The following is a 22435-nucleotide window of genomic DNA, read 5'->3' as shown; positions in this document are numbered from 1 at the left end:
TGCCTGTGATCACTGTGAAGCACTCCCTCTAAGAGTGCTGTGCTCCCGCTGGGCTGTCTTCAATGATGACGGCCAAGCTCGCGATCCCCGCAGTTCGGGTCCCGTGTCCATTGAGGCGGTGAGGCGACTTAGATCGTGGGGATCGCAGAAGGATCTTGCGGTTGAGAACGAGACTACCGAGGCACTTTCTTGTTCATCGTCCGCAGATTCTATAACGCTTGCTCACGGCACAGAAGCCCGCGCTGCGGCTTCTTCTGCCGTGACGAGTGCCCGATGCTCGAGTTATCTGCTTCTGAGGAAGTGGATGTGCTCAGCATCGGGAGTGAGGAACATTCGTCACACTCGCCGGCTCATGTTCCCGCTTATGAGGAGCAGGTGGAGGTTGTGACGCGTGCTGTGGATCAGCTGGCCACAAAATAAGCAGAATGATCCTCGTCAAAGCAAGCTAGACGAGAGATTCCTGCAGCACCATTCGCAACCTCAGCGCCAGGGCTTATCGTTTTTCCCGGATCTTCATAAAAAGACATTACTGAGTTGAGAAGAGCCACAGATTTGTCTCTCCGGGCCACTAAAGAGACGGCACGCGCTACCGGCCGCTCTATGTCAGCTATGGTGGCCACAGAGGGACATCTGTGGCTGAATTTGTCTGGTATAAAGGATAAGGACAAATCTTTTCTGTTGGACGCTCCGCTATCGCCTTCTGGCCTGTTCGGCGACGCAGTTACTACTGTCGTCGACAGGTTTCAGGAGGCGAAAAAGCAGTCAGCAGCGTTCCAACAGTATCTCCCTCATTGCTCTAAATCTGGGTCTAGGAGGGCTGGTCCAAGTGGCCAGCCTCAGCCGTCAACCAGCTCCTCCCATCGCCAAGAGCAGAAAGAGAGTGTTGCCTCTAGAGCCCCTCCTGCGGGAGCTTGGCAACAGAGGAAACGCTCTCACTCGAAGTCCTCCAACCAGAAGGGTGACCTGAGGGCCGTCATTCAGGCGAAGAGGGCTTCGGGGAAAGAGGTCCTAACCGAAGTGGTAGGACCTCTGAGTGGTAGGACCTTTATGTTCAGTGGACATTACAAAGGAATGTCATATGGTTTTATCATTTGCAGTCTGATGTGAGAAGGAGGAACTTCTCTGAAATGTATGTATGTTTATACACCTGAAGTGCAGGAGCAAGACACTCTACACCAGATGGGCAAGGACCTCTGACCTCTGAGGTCAGAAGGTCATCTAGTTAAGGGGGGCTTAAAGGGTTAGTTAAATCAAAGCTAGCAGTAAAGGGCCTTTTGTCTGTGGAAAACTACTGGGAAGCTCTGCAGGGAAAAGGACCTTGAAGAGCAGTATAAAGATTGCCCAATTCTTCCTGTCTGTGTCTCACTCACTCCACAGGGTACATCACAGTCACTGTGTGTAGTTTTTAAAGCGTAAACTAAATACCTATTAATTTGCATTCCATGGACTCAGAGATGGATCATCTTCATTCTTGTTTTTCTGAAGACAGTCATATGCATTTGGGATGAGTAAAAGATGAGTTTTCTTTGGGGGGGTGGACTACCCCCTTAACCTCTTAACCAGCGCCCCATTTTTTGAGAATTTTCTGAAAATGACATACCCAAATACAAATGTCTGTAGCTCTTAAACCCTATGGTCCACATTCATAACTCTGATCTTTTTTTAAACTAGACACTTGAAACTTTGTTACCCAAGAGTCATTATTACTCAAAGTAGCATAGGAACAGAGTAAAACAAGGTAAAATTTACATGAATGTGACTCACGATTTCTTTTAATTAACTTCACTTAGGGAAAAAATGATCAGACTTTTATGTTAAGGGCCTGAAAACACCATAAAGATAAAATTGAATGTCTGACCATGTTTAGATTCAAATTTGAGGATGATACTCCCAAAAATGTAGCTTCTGTAAGCTTTTATTCAAGAAAAGTATAGGCGTCCTTTCCAAAATGCAATTTGGAGACTCCAAATGGACACCTGGCACCCAAACACTTTACATAGGGAGTAAACACTATAGGTCTGCAACAACAATTCAGAACTGTTATGCCCTTCAAACCACACAAGAAAAAAACGATTTCAGCACAACATTTGAACATTTTACCAAAATTATCTTTATTTTGAACAATTCTAATAGCAAAAACAGTGATTTCTCACTACATGTATAGACATTGCAGAAGTGTTCATTTTCCAACTAATGTATAAAATATATAAAAAGAAAAACATAAATGTTTTAGAACATTTGTAATTACAAACGTGGTTTTTACCCAAATAAATTGCAATAAACTGATACTTATAATGAATATCCTATTACTTCCTGTTGCTCTTCGTCATTTTCTGCAAAAAAACCTTCAAATCTCTTCTGTAGTCGACGATCCATGATACAGATGCTCAGATATAAGCTTTAGAGTAAATCCGTGCATTTATGCAAGCTCCATGTGTCAAAACATCGCGTTTATGTGTCTGTTTACATTCTGGTCGGCTTACTATGTGTGTGCGTGCTGCGCGCGTGGCGAAAGCGCACATGTGAATGAAAACTTTGCGCAGTTGAATTTGACGAATGTGCTTGCATGAACTGTCTATCACTGCAATCGATTTTAGTTGGCTAATACTCCCATCAATCAAAACGTAGCTCAAAGGACATTGGATAGCATTATCCAGGCTTTTATCCAGTCGAAAGCCCAGCTGCGCGATGGACAGCGCGCTCAGCCTGTCAGGGACTCTCTTACTGTTTTGGTCTGTAACAGAGCCTGTGATTGAAGGACAGAGAAGTAGGATGTATCATTCGATCCGGAAGAGTCTAAACTGCGGGGGTGAGATGGCTTTTGAGTGTTGGAATATGGATTAGAATCGATATTTCTTTGAAAATGAACATGATGCGAACTCTATCTCGAAAACGCTCATGAAAACAAAGGAGGATATTTCATTTTTTTCCCCTATTTTTCGTTGTTTTGGATTAAAAAGTGGGATGCATTTTGAAGAGTGGACCCTTACATTGAAATGTATGCTGTTGTTTCTTGGATTCTTCCGAACTGATCTGAACCATACGAGATGAAAGATGAGTATAGCGGTTCATTTTTCTCATTTTCAAATGAGCAGTCCTTTTGCATTTTATTTAACCCTTTCCTCTCTGGTGTATTGATTGCAAAAACAAGTCTAGAACATGGTTCTTGAGTGTTTTAGCTTTCAAATGATGCATAGTTTATGATAGTCAGATGAATATTTGTTATAAAACAAAGCTTAAAAAAGGTAATAAAAGTATAGCCACGCCCTCGACGGCCCGCTCGCGGGCCGATGCGGTTAACTAGGGTTGCTAACCGTTCTGTATAATACGGAATCATCCCGTATTTTAAGGCATCAATGAAGCGTTCCGTATGAAAGCCATACGGAACACAGTTTGTCCCGTATTCCCAGGCATACGCTCTAAATTGAGAATTTATCATTAATGTGAGACAAATCATTGTTTCACGAAATCATTCGATTTGCAAACATAGCCGTTCGCGGAAGGCTTTAAGAACCAGCAGAATCCTCTGCCAGCTGGTCTCTTCCGCTTCACAGCAAATGGGAATCACACTAATGGCAAATCCCTTCTTTCACTGTCGGCGTTTTGATTCCGGAAAATCAGTTTGAGCGAATCCAAACAAAGTGATTATTGTTCACGAGTCCAACAACATTCAGCCACGCAAGAAGACATGCAATCTCCCTGAGGGAAGAAGTGATCAAAAAGCGAGGTCGTCTTTCACTATTGTAAGTTAATGTTGTTAAAGGTACAAAATGTACGTTTTTGCCACCAGAGGTCGCATTTTCAAAACAATAACAAAGACGAAGCTTGATGATACTATGAAGGAGAGTGAAACGATGGGAGATGTCATTTTCACCATCCAGAGATGTATGGAATTCACAAATCATGTTCACGGATGAGGTAATAAATTAGTTTTTGTATTACCTGTACTTTTGATCACACTATTTTATGTCATCATAATTTTTGTCCAAAAGGTCCTGAGAGGAACTATTTTGTGTACTTAGTGCAAAATAGATTTATTAAAGGAAATGAAATAGTAAAATTCCAATAAAAATACACACCTGTGCCAAAATTTACGCAGTTGGCATTAACACAGGCAAAATGATAAAAAAACTAAACTGAAAAAGACAAAAATGTTCATAAGGTTGCACAAGGGTTAATTAGTCCACAAATAGCTTAGGTATGCAGAGCATTCACAGCCCCTGTTATAACCACGTGATTGTAATATTCTTATTCCAAAAATTGCTAAGTAGTCCAAATGATGTGTTGCACTCTTAGTGCTTTCTCACGGCACACAATAGTTTTGTGTCAGGTTCAGAGTAAAACTTAAGTACACAGAAAAATCCCGTGTTAAATTAACACTGCTCAGTGTTTATATGAGTCCACACTCAGAGTGTTATAAGTAACACTGAAGCAGTGTTAAAGTTGATGAGATAATTAAGTGAATAATTGAGTGATGATTGAGCATTATTGAAGACACCTGATGTTAATAAGCAGAATCACTGAAGGAGTAATATGTAAGTCATCATTATGGTGATCAGTGTTTTGTAATTAAAGCTAAGATATTCTTCGCTTACGAGGATAAGTCAGATCATTGGCAGAGGTAATTTTACACCAATGAGGACATATTTATGAATAAAGACATTGATTTTAGCTAATAACATACTTAAAAACTACACAGTGTACCTTTAAGATTTGGACCATGGATTGGAAAATGTTTTACTTTCATGATGATTTTTATGGTGCGTTTGTGGTGTATTTTTATTTTCCACAGAAAACAAAATAAAAATTACATGATGTAATGATTAAATGATTATTGAACTTGAATTAATTTTACGATTTTATAGTGTAGTCATGTTCAGAATTATGTAACCCTTTGAAATGATGTGACATGAGATGACATACAGAACAGAATGAAATGTTATAATTTCAAATTAATTAAATGAGCGAACTTCATTTAATAAATGTGATTGGAAACAATCTCATTGATCATAAATACAATAGAATCAACTGATTAATTCCATTAATTAAAAATTCAGAGATTAAATAAGGATACATAATAAAGTTCTGTAAGGTTCATACATAAATGATTAACCTTTTAGATGCAGGTAATACATTAATGTTGTACGTTTTAGTGTCTATGCAAACGTGGTTGAACAACATTTTACCTAATATACACTCAAATACCTATGACATTACATTGATTTGGCTTTTTGTTATTGAATAAATTATGTGATGTAAAAGTTTCAGGGTTGATTGTTAATCTGTTTGTTTGTACATGCTTTAACATTATTTATGTTACAGAATAAACACCAAAATAAGCAAAGTTAATATATGTCCGTTTATTTTTTAATACAATCTATACGGAAACTTTTCCCATCAGATGTTGCTTTGTATTTTGTTCAGGCTTACACAAAATTATATAACATTTAGGTGCAAATATGCAGAAAAGTAAACCAAAGCTTGAAGCTAAAATGGCAAATATCTCCACAGCTACAGTAAATTTCCCAGGAGGACTGACATAAGATGGGATAAATGTGATCCATACTGTACAGAATATAAGCATACTGAATGTGATGAATTTAGCTTCATTAAAGTTATCAGGCAGTTTGCGAGCCAGAAAAGCCAGAATGAAGCACAAGACAGCCAGCAGGCCAATATAACCTAGAACAGCCCAAAAACCTATATTAGAACCCAGACTGCACTCAAGAACAATCTTTTCATGATAATATTTCAAATTTTTGTAGGGAAATGGGGGTGATTTTGTTAGCCAAAGGACACAGATAAGAACTTGTATAAGTGTAAAGGCAAGAACACTGAGTCTTTGTTGAGGAGGCCCAAACCATTTCATGACATTACTTCCTGGAAGTGTAGCCTTGAAGGCCATTAACACTACTATTGTTTTCCCCAGAACACAGGATATACAGAGGACAAAAGTGATCCCAAATGCTGTGTGACGCAACATACAAGACCACTCAGTGGGCCGACCAATGAAAGTAAGTGAACAAAGGAAACAAAGAATCAATGAGAAGAGCAGCAGGAAGCTCAGCTCTGAGTTGTTGGCTTTTACTATGGGGGTGTCCTTCTTACTGTAAAAAAGAATTGCCATAAGCACAGTTAATCCTACTCCAAACAGTGAGAAAAAGACTAGCACTATACCCATAACTTCACTGAATGACAGAAACTCTACAGCCTTTAACACACATTTATTTTTCTGAGCATTAGACCAGTATTCCCCTGGACACTGCTTGCAGTTATTTGAATCTGGAAAGAAAGTAATGATACTTGTAGTTAGAAACAAAAATTACTGTCACCCCCCTTTTTGAGAATGGACATTAAAATGCACTATTCAACCTTAAATGGTTGTAATTCAAGTATGTTTTGGAATATAGATCTAAGTTTGGTCTTGTTTTAAAGGAAACACTCAGCAGATCATTGCTGAAGTGAAAGCACTTGAAAATGAAAGTATACAAAAGTTATGGAAGTTAAAATTTACAGTAAATCAAATATACTGTACTTATCATTTTTTCTTTTATATAAAATATATATTTTACAAAATATTTTTTACTCTAAAATTACTATAGAATCAAAGCCATTTATCTAACCAAGTTGTGTTCCAAATTTGAAGTTGATATCACAAAAATTGAAGTTCCCTATCAAGGGAACTCGAGCTGCGTCGAGACGCGGTGGGGACGCCCCTGCGTGATTGCGTCGTGAAGCACGTGTATAATCAGTCCAATGGAGAGACGAGACGTCATAGGTGGGTGACGTCATCGACCAGGAAACTATAAAGCACACCTGAAAACAGACCGCGCTAGCTTCTGTGCCTTCAGCAAGCGCTCTGTGTGATCTTGTCTCTGTCTATTTATTGTTGTTTGTCCACAAGCATATATATATATATATATTAGACATGAGTATGGAGAGCAAACAGCCTTGGATCTTGTGTTCGTCCCTGCCCTCGCTTCATTACGAGTGGGGACACACGCGATTCATGTGTTGTCTGTTTGGGAGTGGAGCATGCACGGTCAGCTATAGTAAATTGGGTCTGACTGTGTTCATTCATAAATTCCCGACGTGTAACATATGTGACCCGTCACGGAAACCAGGGACACAAGTCGGCAGCACAACTTGCGAGCAAAATGAGAAAGAAGCGTTTTTTTCCAAAATTGGTGATTTCCGCTTTTTTGCAGAATCTGTTAGTTGAGATCATGAAGAAGCCTCTACATGTTTGAGATAACAGTATTGGTATATTTAAAAGCGTACATTTTGAGGTTGAAATCGGCTTGTTTTTCGGAGATTCTAGCATGCAGTAGGGGCGTGTCATTGTCTGTCTGTATTTCCATACTGAATAGCCGCCGGCGCTTTTGCCCCCGCCCCCCAACAGCGTGGCTACTTAATATGCAGCGCTCTGGCCGGCTCTATCTGATATCAAAATTCAATGAAGATGGACGCCGCAAAGATTGTCGCAGACGAGCTGAAGCGTGGCAGTTACACCGAAAATGTTTTCGCCGCACTTTGTGGGCTCGGGAAACTGAACCGGAGGTATGGGCGCGGCGCGCGCGCCCTCGGTGCTTGAATACGGCGGCTCGGCTCGCTGACAGCGGTGGCTAACTGTTTCATATGTGATGTCCCGATTGCTTTGAATGGGGAACGTTTTGTGAACAGGGAACAGACTTAATGGACTGGCAACAATCTCCATAGAACATGAACTGGCACAGAGAATCGAAATAGAGGATGCAGTTAAGACCTTTGCTGCGATGAAGGCCTGCCGTGCGCGTTTCTGAAACGTAAGTTAAGCTTCATTTGCTCTCTAGTCGTTATTTAAGATGCTGAACCTGCTGATGATATAATGTGCTTGCGGACATTTCATTTGTGTGTGTATACGCACATAAGAAAGTGGTGTAAAGAGATTTGCAACAGTAATCTGAGGAGGAAATATGATTATTTGGAAAATTCCTGTCATGACTGCTTAAAGAAAAATGCCAGCAGGCATTTACCTCCTGCATAAACTTTAATATTGTTGACATTTTGGGCACACGCGCGTTGCGCACTATTTGCGTTATATGTAGGCCTATGGCTTATTGGTCTTTGTGTGTTGTTGCTGGTTTTGCGTTATATGTATATGGCATATTGGTCTTTGTGTGTTGTTGCTGGTAAACGTTGCAAATAGAGGGGCAGCACAATTGTTTTTCGCCTAGAGCGGCAGAAGTGCATTCGCCGGTCCTGGGGGTGAGTTTGCATTAAGCATTAAAGTTTGTCGTTTTGTTTTAATTCTAAGAACACGTACATGTTATCTCATGTTTAGTCTGTTTAGACCTTCCCATACCTACCTATTGTTATTAGCTAGCTCAGGAAAGAAAAAAAAGCTGTAAAGCACAGGGGGAGCTTTACAGGGGGTATGGCTTATCTAAATGAGATGTAAATGAGCCCTATTGTCACTCCCAGCAGGAGAGAGAGGTGAGAATGCACAATCTTTTGAGGCCGTTTTCTCCCATTTTACCTTTTTTGAGTTCCTACCTTCAAATGGCCACAACTTCTCCAAATATTATCAGATTTCCACGTGTTACACATCGTTGGAAAGCTTGGAGACTACACTTTCAGAATCTATGAATAACTCAAAATGCCGAAGAACCGACTTGTGTCCCTAGTTTCCGTGATCGGTCACATATGCACTATCGAGAGTTTTAGCTCTGCTCTTGTTGGCTTTCTTCTCGAGGGAAGAAAGTCAATAAAGATTTGGCTCGGATCTACGCGTTTGCCGAGGCAGCGTGTAGATTACGGGTCTGCAATAAAGATTCTGTGACTCGATCTCAGATCTCACGTGTGCCGAGGCAGCGCATAGATTACGGGCTGCATAAGAGCCGTGGCTCGGATCTCGCGTTTGCTGAGGCAGCGCGTAGATTACGGGTTTGCAATAAGAATCTATTGGCTCAGATCTCGCGTTTGCCGAGGCAGCGCGTAGATAATGGGTCTGCATCTCTACAATAAGAATCTATGGCTCAGATCGCGCGCTTGCCGAGGCAGCGCGTGATTATAATTTATGGGTCTGCATATCTGCATAATAAGGTGGCTCTTCTCACGTTTGCCGAGGCAACGTGTAGATAAATGGTAGCCAATATGCACAGGGAACTGAGTAGACGGGAAATTTCCCTTTCCCTCGTTCTCTTATGATTGTTTGAAAACTAATTTTGTATTCTTTATTGTTTGAGATTATAATATGAGGTCTATATTAATACACTATATTCAGCCTTTAAACTAGACCGTTTCTACTTGTCTGGTTGATATTTGGCTGCATTTAATTTGAGAAAATTAAATATGTAGGCCTACTCATCTAATCTTTGAGTTAAATGTCTGTTTTTATAGGCTACTATTCAGCTTTTTCATTCAGACCGTTTCTACTTGTCTGGTTGATATTTGGCTGCATTTAATTTTTGAGAAAATTAAATATATAGCTACTCATCTTATCCTTGGAGTTAGATGTCTATATTAATATACTATTCAGCTTTAAGCTTTTTCATCCAGACCGTTTCTACTTGTCTGGTTGATATTTGGCTGCATTTAATTTTTGAGAAAATTAAATATGTATTCATCTTATCCTGGAGTTAAATGTCTGTATTAATATACTACTCAGCTTTTTCATCCAGACCGTGTTTACTTGTCTGGTTGATATTTGGCTGTATTTAATTGAGAAAATTAAATATGTACTCATCTGATCTTTGAGGAGTCATTTATTTCTGAGGAAATAAATGGTTGTTCCCAAGAGGAAATGGATAACACCTCATTATATGGTGCACATCTCCCTTCGGTGCCCTCCAGCGAGTTCTAGTCTCAGTGTCTGACTCGCAGAAGGGGGGTTTAAGAGGGGTCAGTTCGGTTATTTCCTGCTGGTCATCCGTTTCAGGACGCCGGATTGGCTTCTCAAGCTATACTAGAGACCAGTCTCGAGAGGCTGGTTCCTTTTAGTAGTCTCAGCCATAGTCATTTTTGGATAAGACATATCTGAGGATAGTCGTTATCTCGAAGTAGGCTTCGACTAAGAAGAAGTCCTGATGCCGAGGCTATCAGGCTTCTAAGGGGGGCCCCCTCCGGGCAGAGACGGGTTCGAGAATCCGTGTCTCCTCGGCGCCCTCTGGGGGGGCGACTCTCTGAGGAGGGTCGCAGCGCTGCCAGTTCGGTTGTTCCCTGCTGGTTCGCCGTTCAGGGCACCGAGGTGTCAGCGTCCCCAAACTCCGAGGAGGGTCGTAGAACAGTCAGTTCGGTTTTCCCTGCCGGTTCGCCGTAACAGGGCACCGAAGTGGCTGTTCGACCAATACCAGAGGCCAGTCTTAAGAGACTGGTCCCCTTAGTAGATTTTCTGGCAGCGTGGAAGCTACTGCCAAATATATCTCGTTGGGTCCTGCTCACTATAGAAAAGGGTTACAGAACTCAGTTCGGTTCTCATCCACGCATATTTCTAGGGGTCCTCCCTACGGTGGTGGACCCCGAGCAGGCTCTGGTTATGTTATCATTCCTGGGAAGCGACTCTCTGAGGAGGGTCGCAGCACTGCCAGTTCGGTTGTTCCCTGCCGGTTATCCGTTTCAGGGCACCGAGGTGTCAGCGTTCCCAAACGATCCTCTGAGGAGGGTCGTGGAACAGTCAAGTCGGTCGTTCCCTGCCGGTTATTCGCTTCAGGGCACCGAAGTGACTGTTCGGTTAAATCCAGAGGCCAGTCTCGAGAGACTGGTCCCCTTAGTAGATTTTCTGGCAGCGTGTAAGCTACTGCCAAATATATCTCATTGGGTCCTGCTCACTATAGAAATGGTTTCAGAATCCAGTTCGGTTCTTCCGTCTAGATTTCTAGGGGTCCTCCCTATGTGGTGGACTCCGAGCAGGCTCTGGCTATGGAGCAAGAAGTACAGACTCTTCTGCGAAAGGAGGCTATAGAAAGGGTTCCTCCTCCCAGTAGGGAGTCAGGGGTTTACAGCCGTTACTTCATTGTTCCAAAGAAGGTTGGATGCTTACATTTCAAACAGATTGTGTCACAGATTCAGTCCGAGGACTGGTTTGTCACGATAGATGGAAGAACGCGTAGTGTACCAATATCGGGTTCTTCTCTACGGCCTAGGTAAAACTAGGCCAGTCACTCACTGCGAAACAGTTTCAGAGACTGGTGGACACCCTGCAGTGGTGGCTCAGGACCAAGGGGTTTCTCCGAGGGGAAATCCGTTTCGCATGATCAAGGTCCCGCGGCGATGCCTACGTGCCTTAGTCATGTGGAAGAAACCTTGGTTCCTCGCCCTAGGCCCAGTGCTGGGGGCTTCTTGTCGACGCGTAGCTATCGACGGATGCTTCCCTCACAGGTTGGGGGGCGATCATGAGTGGTCGCTCGGCGAAAGGTCTTTGGCAGGACCATCTACCTTTTTGCCACATAAATCGGCTAGAAATTATGGCGGTGTTTCGATCTCTCTCTCTCAAGCACTTCCTGCCAGACCTGAGAGGTCACCATGTGCTTGTCTGCACAGACAACACGTCGGTGGTCTCTTACATAATCCAGGAGCAGACATCCTGTCGAGGCAGGGGCCGAGGCCCGGGGAATGGAGACTCCACCCCGAGGTGGTGGAACTCCTATGAAAAATTTTGGTCGAGCAGAAGTAGACCTCTTTGCATCTTAGAGAACACACACTGTCCACTATGGTTCTCACTCAGTCAGCCAGCTCCTCTGGGGCTGGACGCTATGATGCAGACATGGCCGAGGTCACATCTGTACGCATTTCCCCCGATCTCTCTGCTCCAGGGAGTTCTGGAGAGAGTTCGCCGGGACGGGGCCCTTCTTCTGTTATTAGCCCCGTGTTGGCAGGCCCGAGTATGGTTCTCGGACCTAGAGTCTCTCCTTGACGGCTCTCCTCTGGAGATTCCGCTCGGGGGGACTTTTTCTCTCAGTCGAGCGGGTTGATCCTTCCCCCCGCCCAGAATTGTGGAAACTTTGGGCTTGGCTTCTGAGGGGCCCCAGCTCATAAGTTCAGGTCTCTCAACTGAGGTTGTTGAGACCATCCTCAACTCCAGAGCTCCCTCCACGAGGAACTCTACACCTTGAAGTGGAAATTGTTTACTTCCTGGTGCGGAGAGCACCAGCTGGACCCAGTTATCTGCCCTGTGGTTGCAGTGCTGGAGTTCCTGCAGGAGCGTTTCTCCGCAGGTCTATCCCCCTCCACACTAAAGGTGTACATGGCAGCCTTAGCTGCTTACCATGTCCCTTTAAGTGGTGTATCCTTGGGGAGACACCCTGTAGTACGTTTCCTTCGCGGCACTGTGAGGCGTCTGACCAAGATACTAGGAGTATGGCTGCCTCAAAGGCTATGACTTGATCTAGGCTCCACTCCGGGGTCTAGGGTGCTTGCTTCTTAGTGTGCGCAAGGACTTCACACAGAACAGGCATTTGTCTATATGGCGTTGTGGGTATAGGGTTCCCACCGCGTCTCGACGCAGCTCGAGTTCCCTTGAAAGGGAACGTCTCAGGTTACGTATGTAGCCCTGGTTCCCTGAGAGGGAACAAGACGCTGCGTCGCCCTGCCATACTCCCTGCATGCCTGTGATCGACTTGCTTCGGCCTATCAGAAGCTAGCGCGGTCTGTTTTCAGGTGTGCTTTATAGTTTCCTGGTCGATGACGTCACCCGCCTATGACGTCTCGTCTCTCCATTGGACTGATTATACACGTGCTTCACGATGCAATCACGCAGGGACGTTCCCACCGCGTCTCGACGCAGCGTCTCGTTCCCTCTCAGGGAACCAGGGTTACATACGTAACCTGAGACGTTTCCATGAGATTTTGTTTAGGCGTAATACCAAAAATAGCCACCGGGTGACATACATTCTGCCGTAACAAATTAATAAATTTCTGTCCAAATATCACTTCTGTCACAAAATATGGAACCTTGAGACTCAGACCTTTCTGACAATATGTTTTGTCAAGATTAGAAAAGGTTTTGAACATAAATTATGAAACATGATGACGCCCAAAAGGGGAGGAGCCCAATTAAATAATTTAGAGTACCGTTTCTATGGTAACGCAACGTCCAATTTCAAAACAGTTTTCACAGGATGAATTCTGAGTTCGTAAGCTTTCAAATGATACCTAATTTATGATAACTACTAAAATATGTTATGTAATAAAAAGGCGATAAAAAAGATAATATTATATTTTAGAGGATAATATATATATATATATATATATATTATACTTTTTAGAGGATAATATTATTTTATAATTTTTTATTGAACTCCTGTTATGATGTAGATTTTTTGAGGTGCAGTCTTGTCATAAATTCATCTATTACTGTTCCTACATAATTTGTATCAAAATACAGTGCTAAAACAGTGCTAGCGGGACGGTGACAGTTAAGAAACTGCATTCAGAAACTGCAATCCAAGAGGGGAAACATAAAAAGGAATGGTTTACTTAAAAATTGTGAAATGTGCTAAAGATTACCTGTCTCATTACTGATTTCTCCTTCTGCACATGGAATACAGTCATAACAGCAGACAGGTTTTCCTTTCTGTGCAGCCTTCCTAGTGCCTGGAGGACAGCTCTCACTGCAGACAGACCTTGGCTTCTACAAAGAAAAATACATTACTCTTAGTAATGTATACTGAATGATGATTGAAGATACATTTGCAATAATTACTCTACTGTTGCATATTTCAATCTTTAAATGATGCAAAGATATCGGAAACAAAATCATTTGAAAGTGCTTTTACAAAAAAATAATCACCATTACCACCACAGTACTGTCCTTTTGTTTAATACTGGCTCTGCTGTTGCTTTTGACCATAGAGAAACCACATTTTCTATCTTGTGAATAAAACAGGTGCATATTGTTTATTTTTAAATTTATTCTTCTTACCTTTATGTCATTTGTATAGGACAGTGCAAGTATTTTACCAATTTGTTCTTTTAGTTTCAAGAAACTCTTTAGGCCAAACATGCTTTTGCCCTTTACCTCTAGCTGTCCTCCAGCCCAGATTATGTTTTTAGTGTTAAGCACAAAGCGCTGATGAGGTGGAAGTGAGACATCATAGTATCCCACTGGTTTAAATTGGACTGATCCATTTGAGTCTTTCTGCCAGTTCACAACTTCATATTGCGCTACTGCAGCACCGGTGCTGTCAAACCACAAACGATCTCCCATCTTTACTGTGAAATTTACATTTTTCAGAGCCTCAACAACCTATTGAGAAAAAGGCATTTTAAGAGATTTTCAAACAGAAATAGGGCTATCCTCTTACTTTTCATTACCCTGCCGCTTATGTTTTACTTGTTTTACCTGGTGTGGTTGTATTGTCAGGCCTTTCTCACAACCTGCTTGTTCTTTGCACTTGAGTAGACTGTGAAGTGAATGAGCCACAGCATAAACTGCTTTGTAGACATTGCTTGAATATCTTTGTTCAGGCACATCTTCATTGTAGTTTTTCAGTGCAAGTAGATCCTGATATTTATTACAACTTAATGCATATTGAGAAAAATTCCCCTCAGTCTGTGGGCATGGAAAATTTGTTTCCCAGAATGCTTTTATAACATAATCTGCTAAACCTCCAATATCTATTTTTCTGACTCCAAACCCCAATGACCCTCCCAGCACACGAAAACTGTTTGGAATGATCAGACTCTTTGCAGTTATCCATCCTTCAACTCCAATCATTTGGAGGTCTGTAATGTTCTGAATACTTAGCTGCTCAAGTAGATTATACATTTCAGAACTGGTAAGAAATGCAACAATCACTTTTGCAGTGCCTTTTTTTATTGTGTCTACCACTTTTTGTAATTTTTCTGGTTCTGTTCGATAGAATTTCACATAGAATTACTCCACGCAAATTCCCTCCTCCATCACTAGCAATAGTCCTGAAGAAGGAAGGGTATTCTTTCCTATTACTGAGACATTCACATGAGGCTGAAGGACTTATCTGAGGAAAAAAAGCAAACAGTTAAAAAGGCATTAGTTTGGTGATTATGTCCAACTTCTGATGTTGTTGCACCGTACCACTGGAATTTTAAAAGGTCCTGTAGTTCTGGACAGAATCACAGTAGCAGAAGACTCTGTTTCTCCTATGATAGTATGTATAGGAGACTGTCCATTGCATCTGTTTTCTGCTGTAAATTCTGGACCATTCATCAATGCCATAGTTGCACTCATTGAAGACAGTCTTGAACCACAGGTATCATAAATTTGGTAGCCAATAGAAACATTTGGTAACAAACTTTGACTTTGGTTAATCTCCTCAATGGCAAAGATCATGGTCTGAGCCATTCGAAAATCTCTTAGACTCACACTGTAAACACATTAAACCAGTTTGTTAAACACAGACCAAAACACTTTATTTTTAAATATTTTTAAATTTAACTTGTAGTTCACACCTGAAATACATTAACATTCCACATGTTATATTATATTGTTGATATTACATATTTGCTGTAAGGATTATATAAAATAGTTTCCAAAGTAACAAACCTTGAGCATGATAGAAGAAGAGGTTTTTGTGTAAACTCAAATGAAGGTAATGACTCTATACCATGGACTGAAAAAAGTGCTCCAATAGTTACATCTCCATCCTTGGATAACAGCGGGTATGTTGGGTCTCCCATCATTCGGCAAAGAGGCTTTTCTGCCTTTGCATGAAATTGAAAGATAAGCAAGAGTGTGTAAAGAAAGACAGACATCGCAAAGATTGAGCTCAACTGTGGTCCCATGCAACTGACTTGATAAAATGTTTGCACTTTTATAGGCATAATTAATATGGATGATTGATTGTTAATTTAGCCAATGAACTCATAGGGCAGAACATGTGTCAGGTCAAGCAAGGGTGCAATAGAGCCATGCTAATATGATAGAGTTTAATATTTTCACAAGGTAGTAAATTCTAATATCCAAATATGAGTGTGTATTTTTTTATAGGTGGGTTTTTCAATATCAAAGGTTATTTTCTTTCAGTTTATTTTTTACAATATATTTATTGTATAAAGTGTTTGTAAAGGAAACTAGTAAAGGAAAGTGTACATTTGAGGTTTCTAAGGAAATGTTTTTACGACTTCTTACCATTCTTGTACGTTTTACAATCAGGTTTCTGCAGTTCTCTTAAAGGTGCAATGTGTAAAAATTTTGAGTATCTATTAACAGAAATGCAATATGACATCCATAACTATGTTTTCAGTGGTGTATAAAGAACTTACTTAATAAACCGTAATGTTTTTATTACCTAGAGGTGGCAATATTGATAAAGTGCTATGCCAAAGGGAACTTTACTGGATTCATACTCTGGACGCCTAGCATCCTAAAGGTTTAAATGTGGACTTTGACATGAGTGTCATGCTATAGTCACAGTTGTACGGTCTTTTATAAGTTTTCTATAAGTCTTGAATACTGCAGTTTATGAAGTTGTTACTGATGTTTTTGCAGTCTCCATATACTTATATAGTAAGCATGAATGAATGTGTGTGTATATATATATATGCGCCTCTATATATATTTTTTGTATATTTTTTGTATATGTACAGTGGTGTGAATAAGTTATTACCCCCATGCTAAAGTTGCCTAAAAAGAGGAATAAAAAATCATCTTTTGGAAATTGATCTTAATGCCTTAATTAGAAAAATGAGGAAAAATCCAACCTTTAAAGACACCAATAGTCTTTGTGTATGAATAATGTATCATAAATAAATAATTGTTCTTCCTTAAAATACAGGGTGCATAAGTCAGGCCCCCCCTATGTTAAATTCCCATAGAGTCAGGCAGATTTTTATTTTTAAAGGCCAGTTATTTCATGGATCCAGGATAATATGCATCCTGATAAAGTTCCCTTGGCCTTTGGAATTAAAATAGACCCACATCATCACATTCCCTTCACCATACCTAGAGATTGGCATGGGGTACTTTCCATAAGATCATCTTTCAATGCAAATCAAACCAGCTATTAGGCTAACTGAAATAACACCATGCCAATCTCTAGGTATGGTGAAGGGAATGTGATGATGTGGGATATTTTAATTCCAAAAGCCAAGGGAACTTTATCAGGATGCATATTATCCTGGATCCATGAAATAACTGGCTTTTAAAAATAAAAATCTGCCTGACTCTATGGGAATTTAACATAGGGGGGGCCTGACTTATGCACCCTGTATTTTAAGGAAGAACATTTATTTATTTATGATACATTATTCATACACAAAGAAAATTGGTGTCCTTAAAGGTTGGATTTTCCCTCATTTTTCTAATTAAGGCATTAAGATCAATTTCCAAAAGATTATTTTTTATTCCTCTTTTTAGGCAACTTTAGCATGGGGGTAATAACTTATTCACACCACTGTATACTTATGTCGGTTTCTTGTAGTGTGATTTTTCATTTTTCTTTGTCTTTTTTCCATTTTGTTTTTTCACTATGTGGAGTTAGTGTTGATCACCTAAAAACTACAACTCCCACTATTGGACTACAACTGGTCATACCTGGCCTCTGCAGGTGTGGGTTATTATTGTTGATTGTCCTGATGTGTTTTGAACACAATTAAATGGAATGTGACATTTAGTTTTTGTATGCCCTGAGGATGGTCTTGTGACCGAAAGCTTGGCGATTAAAATTGCTTTAAAGGATTCAAGTAGTGATGGGCAGATCGAGGCTTCGTGAAGCAATGAAACAGTTGAATCAAATGGTTCATATTGTTTCGAGGCTTCGAATCAATCTGACACCCGTCTCCACGGTGACACCTAGTGGTCACTTGCAGGTGTTGATCTGAAACAACCTTGACAAGCCATGAATTTTTTTTTTTTTTTTTTTTTTTTTTTTTACTTTTCTAATATGTGAATTATCTTATAGACTCCTCATTGTGCATAATGTTATTTTGGTCCTGCAAAATGAATATTAATAAAATAAATCAAGCCACAATGTCTCACTTTTTTACTTATTTTTATTTACTTAGCCTACTTCTTTTTTTACAGATAATTTCTCCAGCCTTTGAAAAAATCCTCTCACAAGGGACACTTGTTGCTGGCATGCAAAGATATTTTTTAGCTAATACATACAAATGAGGAAAGATTACTGCTCTCTCTTTCCAGTAAGTTAGTGGATCATGAGTTGTGGGCAAATACGCATCGTTGATGTATTTTTTCACTTCCACTGTGGCATCAGCTGTAGCATTGTGTATCATCTGGGTTTGATGATACGAGTATCAAAAAGTTCCCATAAACTGTCCTGTGTTTCTACTGGATGATGTATTGTTGCAGGCGAGCTGCCGATCACAATACACACATCTCACTTTATTTGGGGTTTCTAAATGGAAATGCTCCCACACCACAGATGTACGGCATCTCTTCTGGGGTGCCTCCATTTTATCTATCTATCCAAATCTATCTAGATCTCTAATCTATCTATGTAATTCGATATGTATAATATGTATCTATAATCTATCAATGTATTTATATTATGTAGCCTATCTTTAATCTATCTGTATCTATCTATCTATTAATCTAGCTGTCTATATATATTTATATCTATGTATCTATTAATTAATGTGTCACTATACTCTGTGTCTCTAGCCTATCAGTCAATGTGTTGTGTACATTTAAGCCTAAATATAACTAAACAAATCGCACTATAAATGTCACTATCACCAAAAATCCGCAATCTCAAAATCAAACTCCTCTCACAAAAACCCACGAGGTCAATATGCGTTGATTTCACTTTTATACAGATGTGCGATTGTGTGGTCTGTTGTTCCCGACCGTGTCAATCAAACGCTGATTCGGCGGATCACACCTGATGAAACACTAGTGAAACACTTCGAGGCTTCGTTTGGCCATAGTCACGTGACATGGGTGTTTTGAATCACGCTTCGAATCAGTGTTTCGAAACATCTGCGCTTCGGGATCTCGCAAAGCTTCGGAACGACTGTTTCGCGGCAGCCATCCCTAGATTCAAGTGTGCAGACAGTTTATTTATTTACCTTAGAATGAGACATTAATATCTACATAACCGTGGGCACCCCCTTCTATGAAGGTCGACATATTGTGACGTCATGTTTCTACCGTAGCCGACAGCGAACAAACAGCGCTACAGAGCACGTTTCGTCACTACCTGAAAGAGAAGCCGCAGAAACCTAGAAGCTAGCCATAAACACCGTGAGTAGTGACTTTTCCCTTGTCAGTGGTGTAAAATATGTAGTTGGATTGTTGGATTATTGGCGAAGCACTGCTACTTGGGCGGAGTAATAACCGCAGCACCTGAGACGTACCGTACCCAAACTCTGAACGAACTCTCTGCTCCTCACCACGGCGCGTCTCAGGTGCTGCGGTTATTACTCCGCCCAAGTAGCAGTGCTTCGCCTTCAGAGAATATAGTTCCCAGTATTTATACGGTTAAAATATGTCTGTGTCTCATGTGACTTTGTTTTTTGTACACTCTGTGACTATACAAATCACAACATGTAAATAAGAAAATGTTTGCGTTATTTTGTCACTTATTTGGATTAGTATGCTAGCTGCAACCATTTACATCCAGTCTTTGTGCTAAGCTAGGCTAGCGGTGGGTGCGTCAAACAGACTTATAGCACGCACGGAGATGAAAAAGGTATGTATGGACTTGTCTAACTCTGGGGGATAAGGTGAATAGGCTAAAGTCCCAAAAAGTCGGAGTGTTCCTTTAACCAGCTCAGCCATAGTAACAGCTCATATTTAGCCAGCTAAACTTTTACTACCCTGTTAGAACAAATATATAGTTGCATAGTTTCATGTGGTTCTTCTCCCTCGCTGTATTATGGGTTTGCTATGTGGAGAGAAATGTGCTGGTTACGTTTGTCAGACAATCAGCTGATTACTATTATTATATTATATATTAACCCTCTGGGGACCAAGGTGTTTTTGGGGTCCTTGAGATGTTTTGACATGCTCTGACATTTGTGCTTTTTTCAGTTGCTTATAAACATATTAATGGCACAGGTGAAATTACACTCAGCACAAACAGGTCTACCATAATGTGTGAGCAACATGTATGTACATGTTTGTATTTTTGAGAGAATATTGTTTATGCGTGGTTATTGAAAAAACTAAAAAATAACGTTTTTGAAATAAGGACACAAAAAACATACTAAATATGTGTCCACAAGACTTTTGACTAATGTACGTTGTCGCCTAGAGTTTTTGCTTCAAAATGATCTGAAAATCATCCTTCCTAATCATTCACATAAAACAATAGATTGTTTTAAATTGTGAAAAACATTTTTTTGTTTGCCAAGGCAATACGCGGATGGGCGGAACGGCCCAACCCCTATCATGAATAATTAAGTGGTTCTCAGACAGTGACCCTGCATAATAATGAGCCTTTCATTCAGGGGTGTCACACAAGAAAGAATGCAAGGACAATATATATATATATATATATACACACACACACACACACACACACACACATATATATATATATACAAACAATCAAAATATAAATGAAAGCCAAAAGCACATTTTTAGTCATACCTGGAAACAAATCCTGGTCAAATGCTTTATGGGCCATTCTACAGAATTGGTTCAAAGTACAGTTGGAAACATCTTGAAAAGAAAATAGTCTTTTCCCATAAATGTCTTATAAAGTATTATTTTTTAAAGTAGACCAATACAATAAAAATAAACCAGTCGCATTTCAAAGTCGCTCGCGAAATGACCGCCAGGTGGCGCAAAGGGACATTTATCAAAACGTAAGTGGGGCTAATGTCAATTAACAGTAAGGATGAAATTCTACAAGTTATGGTAATTTACAAATAAGCCTACAACAAACATTTATTTTTAAACAAATATTTTTAAATATGCAACATGCACGTTTAAACAACAAACAATACAATCTGAACCAGCGCTTCCTGTATTGAGACATGCAGCGCGTTTCAGTTACGATCCTGGTTCCAGTGGCCTTAATACATTCACGGCTTTTTAAAATGTCACAAAGCGTTTTGAGATGGTTTTGAATGAAATATTGAAGTTTATAATTAGGCCTAGGGTATTTTGGCACACCACGCCGAGTGGCTATGCATTATTCTAAAATCTGGCTTTATTCTGGCATGTTGAATTAGAGTTTGACAAACGCGGCGGCGCGTTCATTTGAATTTATTTTTCTCATAACAGCTAAAAGAACTTACTGCGTAATTGTTGGTCATACAGATAAGATATCATCTTTTAAAACTGTAAAAGGTCTACTTTTATTCATGTAGGCTAAAGTAGGCCTACACTCACAGGCTAACGACAAAACGTTTTCTCGCTCATGTGAGAAACAAACGTTTGGGCAATTCTCAGTGAGAAAATTCATAGCCGAGCGGTAGAACTTACGGTTCGATCATCAAGAGGACACGGGTTCAAATCCCGATCAAACATGGTCTACTGTAAATTTTATATTTATTAATGCAGAGAGATTTGTCTAGCTCTAAAACTCTGTTACACCATACAGTTTTGTGCTTATATTTATAAAATAAAATTACCATGCATTTCCATTTTACACTAAGGAACAATAGTATCCAACAGAACGACTTTGCATCTAATCGTACGAGGCTACCAATCGTAATTTCAAAAGCAGTTCTGTAAAAAAATTAATTTTATATATAGCCTATATATATATATTTTTTTTATTAGGCCTATTATTATTATTTTTTGATTCCCTACAACCTAGAGTTTTTAAAAACATGGTTTTAAGGAAAGTGTGATTTGCCAGGAGGGACTGGGATTTCCTTCTGGTCTAAACATCCCTGCTTCTGCTGAATTATTTGAATCCCCACACCCCTCCCTCCACAGTAATCAATGCTATAGGCTACTTCACCAATAGACCATATCAAATATAAAAAGAGATATGCAACAGAACAAGCACGTTTAAACGACAAACAATAAAATCAAAACCAGCGTTTCAGTTGTTCATTAGTTCAAGTGGCCTTAATGCATGCACGGCTTTTAAATTTTCACAAAGCGTTTTGAGATTATTTTGAATGAAATATTGAAGTTTATAATTAAGTGTTTTGGCAGACCACGCCGAGTGGCCCTATGCATTTTTCTAAAGTCGGGTTTTATTCGAACTTTTGCTAACGACAAAAGTTTATCTGTCGTCTCTGTCTCCGGGAACTGCGCGTCACAAAAATGAACCGAAAGCCACTTCAGCTCAGTCACTATAAGAAATCGGCTATGTCTAAAGCCTTTAAATGTCTAAATATTCAGGCTAATAAATGTTATCTGATTATGTAATCCATATGAAAACGAGAGGTACAGAGGATCTACTCAAACATGTAGCCTATGTAAGCGCTTCCCAATGAGAAAATGACAAGACAAGGCTGAAAATCTCGCTCTAATTAAATGTAGCAGGCTAAATCGCCCTGAATTAAAATGTAAAAACAGAACAAATAATGTATTTGTCGAAATGTTGCGATATTG

At 40.1% G+C, this 22435-nt stretch overlaps 1 protein-coding gene across 1 annotated transcript; it reads right to left on the bottom strand.

The window, feature by feature from the left end:
- Positions 1-5377: 5377 nt before the first annotated feature.
- LOC130071487 (extracellular calcium-sensing receptor-like) lies at positions 5378-22417 on the bottom strand. Its single transcript, XM_056236335.1, is given in 8 exon segments — positions 5378-6282; positions 13486-13609; positions 13997-14224; positions 14321-14879; positions 14881-14957; positions 15035-15323; positions 15503-15724; positions 22398-22417. Coding segments are annotated over 7 exon segments (2391 nt in total). The 5' UTR covers positions 15712-15724; positions 22398-22417.
- Positions 22418-22435: the final 18 nt, after the last annotated feature.

This window comes from Rhinichthys klamathensis, unplaced genomic scaffold, assembly GCF_029890125.1.
Source record: "Rhinichthys klamathensis goyatoka isolate OS25496 unplaced genomic scaffold, OSU_Roscu_1.1 h1tg000445l_1, whole genome shotgun sequence".
In the NCBI taxonomy this organism is placed as follows: domain Eukaryota; kingdom Metazoa; phylum Chordata; class Actinopteri; order Cypriniformes; family Leuciscidae; genus Rhinichthys; species Rhinichthys klamathensis.
This window is presented reverse-complemented; position numbering and strand designations above follow the sequence as displayed.